General features: G+C 31.8%; 2 protein-coding genes across 2 annotated transcripts; one reads left to right on the top strand and one right to left on the bottom strand.

Moving 5' to 3' along the window:
* Positions 1-1,425: 1,425 nt before the first annotated feature.
* Positions 1,426-1,842, bottom strand: LOC120079105. Its single transcript, XM_039033290.1, has one exon. The coding sequence runs from the start codon at positions 1,840-1,842 to the stop codon at positions 1,426-1,428; it is 417 nt and encodes a 138-aa protein (XP_038889218.1).
* Positions 1,843-3,181: 1,339 nt separating this feature from the next.
* On the top strand, positions 3,182-3,637 carry LOC120079104. The gene has a single exon (XM_039033289.1). The coding sequence runs from the start codon at positions 3,182-3,184 to the stop codon at positions 3,635-3,637; it is 456 nt and encodes a 151-aa protein (XP_038889217.1).
* The last annotated feature ends 7,365 nt before the right edge of the window (positions 3,638-11,002 follow it).

Below are 11,002 nucleotides of genomic sequence, written 5' to 3'. Positions count from 1 at the left end.
ACATGCATGAGAAATTTGAGTTCACAAAAACCAATTTCTTCTTCATCATCAACCTTATAATTATTTAAGTCTCGTTTGATAATTATTTTATTTTTAAAAATTAAGCCTATTGATATCACTTTTACCTTCAAATTTCTTTATTTGTTATCTACTTTTCACCAATGATTTAAAAAACCAAGGCAAATTTTGAAAACTAAAAACAGTAGCTTTCAAAAGTTGTGTTTTGTTTTTGAAATTTGACTAACAATTCGACCATTATACTAAAGAAGAATGCAAATCATTGTAATGTGAATAAAATAAGCTTAATTTTCAAAAACAAAAACAAAAAGCCAAATAGTTAACAAACGGGGCCTTAGTTTTTTATTTTTGTTTTTGAAAATTAAACTTATTTACATTTCTTATAATAATTTGCATATTTTTAAGTACAATAGTTGAATTATTAGTCAAATTCTAAAACAAAAATAACAGTTTGAAAGTTACTTTTTTTAGTTTTCGAAATTTGGTTTGATGTTTTAAATTATTGATGAAAAAGTAGATAACAAATAAGAAATTTGAAGGTAAAAATAGTATTCATAGACTTAATTTTTAAAAACAAAAATAAAAAACAAAAAACAGAATAGTTATCAACCAATATCTAATTAATTCAGATTTATTACAAGAAAAAAAAAACACATATTTATTTCTTTCCAACTCCATGGACCCAACAAAGAACTCCTATTTCAATCCTATCTAATTTATGGCCAAACTCTTATATTTATTTATGTTTATGTTTTAAGTAGATTATATTGGAAAAAAAATGGGTGTAATTTGAGATATACTCATATTTTGTACCGTCCTAATGACACTCAATAAAAATGTCATGTGGAAAAAGAATTATTATTTTTTATTTTTACTATGTATAAAAAAGAAAGGTATAAAATTAATTGTCGTCTAAATTACACCTAATCATTTTTTAATATATTTGATTCTTTTAAATTTTTATGTTTTCTACCATTAATATTTCCATTTTACTTAAATATCACTCTAATCCTAAAAAATTTATTAAAAGAAAAAAAAGTATTTTCCGATTTTTGACATTTTGGTCATTAACAAATGTTTAAATAAATCAAGTCACGTGTTTTACATGAAACAATGAAAATGAAAAATAATGATAAGAATACTCTTTTTTTTTTTTTTTTTTTCTTGAATTAAAATACAAAGACAAAAAATAATACTCAAATAACTCTTTAAGTCAGGTTGAGCTTATACACATAATTTGGGCAACAAACTAAAACAATAGGATCAAAGGCCAAAAGGAAGAAGATATTTATAAATTTTTAGATAATATCAGTGAAGATATGTGGTCAGTTGTTGATTATCAGCATTCAAAAGCAGAGAAATCTCATAAAACAGAACAATTTAGGAGAGAAAAAAACATTAGAGTAATTAGGTAAAGCTTGGGAGGGAATAAGTTTGAGGGAAATTTTGAAGAGGAAATCGATGATGATTCTTCAAGCATTTCATGGAGCTTGGATTAACCTGAAGAAACAAGTAATTTCCAGCAAAAAGATCTCCCAAATACGCTTCTCCATCTCTAAATCTCTTCAAAATCTTCGAAATCGACCCTCTCATCGCATTCACCAGCTGCGATTTCCTCCTCAAAAGCTTTCTCAAGCTAGGGATTCTCAGTTTCTTCAATCTCCTTCCAATCGACGAAGCCTTTCTGATTCTGAACCACCGCTTCGATCTCTTCAAAATCCGTTCTCCTCCTCTGTATCTACCAAACGCCTCCTCAAATTCCTCGCTGTAGCTCAATCTCCGGTACCGGAATTTGGCTGCCGGTGCGGTTTCGAGGTCCGCCATGGCGGATTTGTGAAGTTTGTTGAGAAGGAAGCAGAGTTGAGAGAGCATTTAAAAAGAAAGAGAGAGACTGATTAGGGCATTAATGATTTTGGCAACTGGAAGGTTGGGATTTTGCTTGCAAAAGTAAATTCACGTGCATTTCTTGATGTATAAATAAATTTTGTTGGATTATTCATGTTCATATCAATATGGTTATGCTCAATTATTGTTGAAAGCTTCAAATAACTATCATTTTGATTTTTATATTTTTAAAATATTCATTTTAATGTATATACTTTCAACTTTAGTTTATTTTTATTTTTATACTTTTAAAATATTTGAACATTTTATAGGAATCAAAATGAATATTTTAAAAGTATAAGGATCAAAATGAACAAAAGTAAAAAATATGAGGACTAAAGTAGTATTTAAACCTGGTTTAAAACTATATGAATTTAATGTTTATGTTAAATGGGATTTTTTTTTTTAAGAAAAAAAAAATTGTTGATGATAGGAATTAGTATTAATATGTGTCCCTAACTAGGTAGGTTATTAAGCATGACTTTATATACCATTGTTGATTGGAATGGGAGTTGAATTTTGTCAATCCCTATCTATTATTATTATTGGATATAGAACAAAAAGAAAGGAGAGTTACATTTCAACTTAGGGAGTAGATTTTAAAGTAAAGTAGATTAGGGCGGTCGGAGCTACAAATTTATAGTGGAAGAGGGGCAAGATCGTCTTTTTATCGTGATAAGTTAAAATAATTATTTTAGATATTTAATTTTGGCAGGAAATTTCAACTTAAATGGATTATTTCTCAAAAATATTCATCGAATGTGTCTGGTAGAGGTGTACATAGGTTGGATTGAATTGGGATTAAGGTGTTTTTGGGACAATTGGTTGGATTGGTAATTCAAAAGACCCAAATAAAATCTCTAACACAACCCAACTCTTTAAATTTGGGTTGGAGGGGGTTCTCAAATTTTAACTTATTTTTTCTTTTTAATTAAAAATACGTAAATTTGTCTACAACACATGATTAATAACTAAAATCTCATAAAATTCACGGGTTAGCATTGGGCACTCAATTGGATTGTAATACAACTTTTCACCCATGATGGTCAGAAAGAACATTTGAACCAGACATTGGAGAATATGTTGTGCACTTGTGCGTTAGAGTTTTCAGGGAGTTGAGTCTCTCACTTGCATTTGATGGAATTAGCATAATAACAGTTATCCGGCTACCATTGGCATGTCGTTATTTGAAGCCCTCTATGGGAAGAGCTGCAGGTATCCTGTGTGTTGAGATGAGGTAGTAGTGAGGAAATTGCTAGGACTTAAGCTAGTGCAAGCCATGAATGGGAAAATACAGAAGATCAAGGTTCGTATGCAAACAACTCAGAGTAGACAGAAAAGCTACATCAACGTAAGACGTAAGGACCTAGAATTTAAGATTGGTGATAAAGTGTTCTTAAAGGTGACACCTATAAAGGGTGTTTTGAGGTATGGAAGGAAAGAAAAGCTGAGCCTGAGATTCATTGGACCTTTCGAGGTCTTGGAGCGAATTGGTCTCGTAGCTTATCGATTGGCATTTCCTCCATCACTTTCTTCAGTTCATAATGTCTTCCATGTTTCGATGCTGAGAAAGTATGCAACAGATCCATCCCATGTAGTTGACTTTGAGCCATTGTGGTTGAATGGCAACTTAAGTTATGAAGCCAGAGAGGTGAAGATTTTATGCAATAGGGAAATAACAGTTGTAAAGATTTCGTGGCAGAATCACCAATTCAAGGAGGCCACTTGGGAATGAGAGGATGAGATGAGGTCCTAGTATCCAGAGCTTTTTCAGGAATGAACTTTCGAGGACGAAAGTTCTGAAGAATGTAACACCCCCAATTTTTATAATTTATGTAATTTCAGTAATTTTATTAATTAAGGACATTTTTAGAATTTTTGAACTTAAGTGTAATTGCGAAAATTTAATTATTGATGTTGAAATTATTCAATTTGGAAATTAATGGATTGACGTTGAAATTATTTAATTTGGAAATTAATGGATTAACGTTGAAATTATTCAATTTGGAAATTAATGATAGGAATTAATTCCATTTTAGAAGAAAAAAGTGTTTCAATTTAATGGTTTAATCAGAGGGAAGTTATGGTCTTATGGAAATTGGACTTTTAATGTCACACAAATTTAATTTGAAATTAATGTCAATAATTAATTTCATTTTGGAAGGGGGTTTGTCATACAAATTTAATTTGAAATTAATGTCAAAAATTAATTTTATTGTAGAAGGGGGTGAGTTAAATTCTTTGTGAATTGAAAATTTTACAGGAGAAAAGGATTAAAAGTTGGAAGCATGGTCTGATTGAAGGAAGAATTTGGAGATTCGAATATTAAGGGTGGTTATTGCTCAGGCTTCATTGGGAAATTGAATTCAAAGATTTATTATTGAAGACTATCGCTTGGATCGATATCTGAATCTAGTATCGAGGTAGGTAATCTTACTACTGGAACTGCCCATGGGCCAGATACTAGATATATGCTAGCATAATGGATGAATATCATAACAGAACGATAGCATGATAAACAAATAGGTATGACCGATATATGTTCTTGTATGAGAATCTGAAAGATTTATTTGTACACGTAGATACTTGCATGCTAGTAAGAGACGATACTTGATTCACTGAGGTTGTATTTGATATGAGGATATTGAAGCGTATATGCATGTTGTATAGCCATGATGTTGAGGTGTATATGTATGTTATAAAACCATATTGTGATAATTGTGATGTTGAGACTGTGATAGTGTCTTTATTGATTAGGTAGAAGCCCACTAAGTACTGTGTTTCCTTCGGGATTCACCATATTGTGTTTATTTTTTTTTTTCATGTATGTATGTGTCCCATAAGGACTAGAGTAGTTTTTATGTCCACCAGGGGTAGGCATCTAAAGGACATAGATGCCTAGCCCGACCCCAATAATGAATCTTTTCTCATGTTGTTGTTTCAGGTAAAAGTAGAGATGCACCAGTGATTGAAAAACGAAATTCGTGATTGAGCCATTGGGACCAGTTTTATGCTTCCGCTCATGATATTTAGATTTCTTTTCATGTTTTTCAACTTTCAGTTTTGATGTTTGAAATTTATTATTAAGTTTTGTTTTCAGATCTATTTATTATCATTTATGATTTATGGGTACCTATGTCTATTTTTAATATTTGAATTTCATGAAAGTCTTTTAAATTTATCTTATTTATTTAGCATTTATTTCACTATAAAAGGGTGTTGTTTTAAGTTCCATGCATGCATGTGTTTAGTAACGGCCTAACTTGAGTCCTAGGAAGTCGAGTCGTTATATTAATATTAAAAATTCACAAACTAATCATGACAAAGTAATAAATTTTAAACTATATATATAATTTGGGTTGGGTTGGGTCAACCCAAATTTTTCTTTAGTCAACCAACGACCTAAGCAATCCAACCAAAATAGAAAAAATTTAATCCAACCCGATAACAAAACTAACTCAACCCAACTCTTATATTTTGGGTTGGATAGTCCGAGTGGTTCGGATTGTCGTGTCATTTGAACACTGCCCATGTTTGGAATATATTTTTCAAACACTGCCCATGTTTGGAATATATTTTTTAAGTGTTTAATTTAAAAAATAAGTCATTTTGAAAAAATTTGAAGTGTTTTCAACGGCTCAAAATAGCATTTGAACTTTATTTTAACTGTTTTTATAAAAAATATTTAAAATAAAAATAAAATTTTGAAAAACAAATTTTCTTAAGTCAAACCAACTAACTCTTCATTTATTAAAAAAAATCTTAGACTTTGTCGAACCAAAATAATATTCAAATCTTTATAATATATATATATTGCCTCTAGAGGCTATGCTCTAAGGAAAAAAAATGGGACATCCCTAAGAAAAGACACTTCAACTACAGACCTGTCACTAAAAAACCTCCCACGAACCACTGTAAAAATTTTGACATGGATGAGACACAAAAGAGATGTATATTCTTTTTAAAAGATAATTAATCCTTATTAAGGTTTTTATAAATAGGGAAGTATTGCTGAGTGAGAACGTCCATAGGTTCGAATTTTCGAAATTTGGGAAAATTTCGATTTTCTCCAATTTTTCGAAACATCAATATTTTGATATTTCCATCAAAATTTTGATTTTGATTTTTTTTTTTTTTAATTTACTATGTTATTGCTAGCTCAATGCAAATTTTTTTTCTCTTTTTTTTTTTTTTTTTTTTTGAAATTTTTATTTTCAAGAAACCACATATTTTCATTTCAAATTATCTTTCATTGTATTTTTCACATATTTGACCTTAAACTTGAATTGATGGTAAATTCCTCTAATTATTTCCTCATTTTCTCTCAAGTCTCGATTTATTTACTTTTAGAGTTTTCTTTTTCAGTTTATTTTTCAATTGATGTCGTATTATGATTTAATGTTATATTATTTTCTATCCTTATTAATATTTAAGTTAGTTTATTATGAAGGTTTTTTTTTTTTTTTTGACTGATTTTTTATTATATACACAATAATTTTACAATTATTTTAGTTATCAAAATATTTCGATGTTGTTTAATTTTGTAATTTAATTTTTCAATTTTGATATATTTTGTAATTATTTTTCTCATTTCTTTTTCAAATTTTTGCTCTGACGCATCGACATTCTTACACAAATATATTTTTGAATATACATTCTGAAACTAATATTAGTCTATGTTATAGAAATGGATGATTGTATTATAACAATAGGTCAATGATTATATGAGTTTATAATAGAATTCATTGGTCACAACCAACTAGTTTCATATATAACTTAGTTATGATGACTTTAATGAATAGTGATTACCATTCCGGAATTTCGCGATAAAGTATTTCCAAGAATTTCCTATCGGACGCATCGAATATTCCAGAAATATTTGATTCACTGCTTGAAATTATAGGTGTGAATTTTATATACATAGTAGATAATACTTCGAGCAACTTCCATTTGCCCTATGAGACTCGCCCCAAACGAGATGTGGTAGGGGAGGAGGGATCGAGGATTGGAGATTTACATTCTCCTCCCCAACCTGATCCAATGAAACATACATATATTAGAATGCATACATACATATATTGCATATTCATAACATTATAAGATTGATAAAATTACATTACGTGAGTTTATATATAAATAATAATAATAATTATAATAATAAATGAAACCTTTTAATATTAAATATTGTTGTTTTTCAAAATTTATTAGAGAAATATTGTTGTTTTGAAACTTATTAGAGAAATATTGTTGTTTTGGGATTTCGAGGCTAGAAGTCGAGGGTTGAGGATTCGACTAATGTAGAGGTCGAACGTTGAGAACTTGACAAACAGAGAAAAACATGGAAACAATACATAAATTAGGGTTGTCGAGGGTTGAAGTTTCGACATACATAAGTCGAAACTTCAACCCTCGACAAGGAAAGGGAAATCTCGCTAATTTTGTGATGAGGATCTCGCTCTAGAAGGGAATCTCGCTAATTTGTATATTAGATTGTCGAAGGTTGAAGTCTTCTGGCATACATAAGTCGATCACTTCAACCCTTGACAAGGAAGATAAGTGGGTGAAGCAGATTGTAAGAGAGAGCGAGGATGTGAAAGCGAGATTGTAGGAGAGAGCGAGATGGAAAGCGAGATTGTAGGAGAGAGTGAGATGGAAAGCGAGATTGTAGGAGAGAGCGAGATTGAAAGCGAGATTGTAGGAGAGAGCGAGATTGTAGGAGAGAGCGAGATTGAGAGAGCAAGATTGTAGGAGAAGCAGAGATGAGAAAGCGAGATTGTAGGAGAGAGTGAGATTGAGAGAGCGACATTGTAGGAGGGAGCGAGATTGTGAGCGAGAGCGAGATTGAGTTACCTCACATGGATTAAACGGCCAACCAGTCAGCTGACGTGGTCTGCCACATGGAAATCGTCTTCACTTTATTTACTTTCTATAAGTTTGAAAAAGTGCTATATATCATCAAGCTGCCCCTGCTCCGTCCCTGCATGCATGCATGTTATCCGATTCCCCTGCTCCGATTTCATGCATTCATTGACGCATTCATGCCCCTCTGCCATAGCCTTAATGCCTTTTCAACCACCCTAAACCCGTGGGTCGAGTGTTCAACACTTGACCTACATCCTTTTAAGCCACCATCCTCTTCATTTTTCCTCAATTACTCCCTCGATAATTTTTGAAGACTCACTGCCCTTGATTTTGCTCACTCCTCTCTCCTTGATTTGCTCACTGCCCCTTCATAGCTCACTGCCCCCTCACTATCTTCGAAAATAAGCCTTCGAAATCATCTTCCTCTCCTCCCATTTCCATTTCCATTTCTCTTCTTGTATTTCGTTTAATACAAATTATTCTCACACAACTATACTGGTTCGTTACTCTACTAAATTTTTATTTTTTAAGAATAACTATAAAATTGCTCCCTCATCGATACAAGCCTCATTCATCTCCGCCACATTAAAGTGGATCATCATTATCAAAACATGTTCTCAAATAGATGTACCATCCTCTATTTTGGAGTTGAAGATGCACTTAAGAGCTTCGTGTTTGAGCTGTCCGGACGGTTGTCCGAACATTTCCCTCAGGGACTCTATGATCTCATGCATAGAGACCATGGGCTCATGCTTAGATGTCATTTAGACTAGCCAAGATGTAAGCTTGGGCCTTCTCGTTCACCTGTGTCCATTTCTTATATGCCTCTCGAACATTTTGAGCGGCAGTTTGAGTTGGAATACGAGGACATTCCTCCATAAGAATGAACCGGAGGTCATCGATGATCAGTATGGTATTAATCGTGTTTTTTCAACTAGTGTAGTTTCCGCCAGTCAGTTTGTCGATAGATAATAGAGCTAAAATGGCGATTGCCATTTTAAAAGTTGCTGAAAAATATGAACAAACTTAATAAGTCTATTTTCATTATCACTTTTAATACCACTTTTAGGTTTTAGCAAAATATTTCTAATGTACCATAAGTGAAATGACATCTATTTTGCAATGATGCCCCAACGAGGCAGGACAAAAATCACCGGTGGGGTGATGAGGTGCCCCTTCACTGGGATGAGACGTGTAAAGGTTTAAGTGAAGTATCATATACCCCAAGTACCTCCCATTGAATGTTCTACCTAGGGATTCATTAACTTAGAAAATCTGGTTACTGATTTTATCTAAGTGTGAGTTTAATTTGCTAAAAAAAATCTTGCTTTTGATAATTAAACAAGTTCGAATCAAGTCCCAATAAACACTTTAACAAACTATCATCAAATTTGCATGCATGCATCAAATCTATCTAATTCACCTTTCCAGATAAGTTCCCAAGTAGGGGTGTTCCGTTTCCGTCAGCTTAAATACCCCAGCCTAGACAAAACTTGCTTAGACAAAAGGTCTCTTATAGATAGATTTGGTACATATATAATCTTTTGTTAGTCAATTTAATCCTATTAAACTGATTGAAAGATTAAACTTAGGTTTCTAATCTCATTAAACCGTGATCTTATGTCTATCTCAGTTAAATTTTAAAACTCTTTTAAAACATGATTCAACCTAAGTTTGCATGCATGTCTTTCTTATTGATTTTAGTTCTAATTTCCATTAAAACTCTTATAAAAGGAACAACTAAAACCATCCACATTGCTATGCTAGATTAGGTATTTATAACTTTTATAAACTAACCTATGTGTCATGCTTCATGCAATGTCCATTCATTATTATATATAACTCTTATATAAATTGTAATGAACCAAGCATACATGCTTTCATACACCCTTATACTATAATATTTATAATATAAATATGATGCATAAATATGCTTAATGCATGCATATACTATAACTCTTATATTATATCATGCATGAGTATGCTTTAAAGTAATTTAATCATGCAAAATACTATACTATAATTCTTATAATATAAAGATGATGCATGAATAAATGCATAACCTATGGTAAGATTTAAAACTATATGGCATATTTTATGACATATAATTTAAACATATATCATATGTACATTCATCAAAATTAATGGACCGGGATGATTAGCCTCAAAAATCAGAAATTTAAAACTATCTAATACATAACCATCGAGTCAACTGGTTCTAACAGGCGAAGTGGGTCTTGAACCACCAGGGCGAAGCCTCGTTCCTCTGATCGTATAGCTTTTCCTTGTGATCGTTCTCTCAAAATCGTCCAGGTCTCCTTCCTCTATTTCCTGTCTAATTGAACAAAATTATTCTTCTTCTCTCAAAATAAAGTTTTTATTTTTAAGAATGGAATGGGGTTAGGTTTTGGTTCAATAGAAAATAACTTGTATGTACTAAGGTCGTTAGTCATAAAAGTTTTGCTCAATACTGAAATGTTCAAAACAGCAACAACTGTAAAAAGACCAAGAATTTCTCCTAAAGAAAATACCCATCTTTGGCATCTAGGTTAGGTCACATCAATCTCAATAGGATTGAGAAGTTGGTGAAAATTAGACTTCTAAATGGTTAAGAAGAAAACTCTTTACCAATATGTGAGTCATGCCTTGAAGGCAAAATGACCAAATGACCTTTTACTGGAAAAGGTTATAGAGCAAAAAAAAAACCTTGTAGCTTATACATTCAGACCTCTGTGGTCCGATGAATGTAACAGTACTAGGTGGATATGAATATTTCATCTCTTTCATAGATGATTATTCTAGATTTGAGTATCTATACCTAATGCAACATAAGTCTGAAGCTCTTGAAAAGTTCAAGCCGTACAAGACTGGAGTTGAAAACTTATTAGGTAAAAAGATAAAAACACTACGATCTGATCATGGGGGAGAGTATATGAACTTAAGATTTCAAAACTATTTGATAGAACATCAAATCACGTCCCAACTCTCAATCTCAGATACACCTCAACAGAATGATGTATCAGAAAGGAGAAATAGAACCCTATTGGACATGAGTCGGTCTATGATGAGTTATGCTCATCTTCCAGACTCGTTTTTGGGATATGTAGTAGAGACTATAGTTTATATTTTGAACAACGTTCCCTTAAAGAGTGTTTTTGAAATACCTTTTGAGTTATGGAAAGGTCCTAAAGGTAGTTTACGCCNGTTTATATTTTGAACAACGTTCCCTTAAAGAGTG

The sequence above is a fragment of the Benincasa hispida genome, chromosome 6, assembly GCF_009727055.1.
Source record: "Benincasa hispida cultivar B227 chromosome 6, ASM972705v1, whole genome shotgun sequence".
Taxonomy (NCBI): domain Eukaryota; kingdom Viridiplantae; phylum Streptophyta; class Magnoliopsida; order Cucurbitales; family Cucurbitaceae; genus Benincasa; species Benincasa hispida.
This window is presented reverse-complemented; position numbering and strand designations above follow the sequence as displayed.

Bases quoted from the DNA above. Each gene is read 5' to 3' on its own strand.
- LOC120079105 (XM_039033290.1), bottom strand. From the start codon at position 1,842: ATGGCGGACCTCGAAACCGCACCGGCAGCCAAATTCCGGTACCGGAGA.
- LOC120079104 (XM_039033289.1), top strand. From the start codon at position 3,182: ATGAATGGGAAAATACAGAAGATCAAGGTTCGTATGCAAACAACTCAG.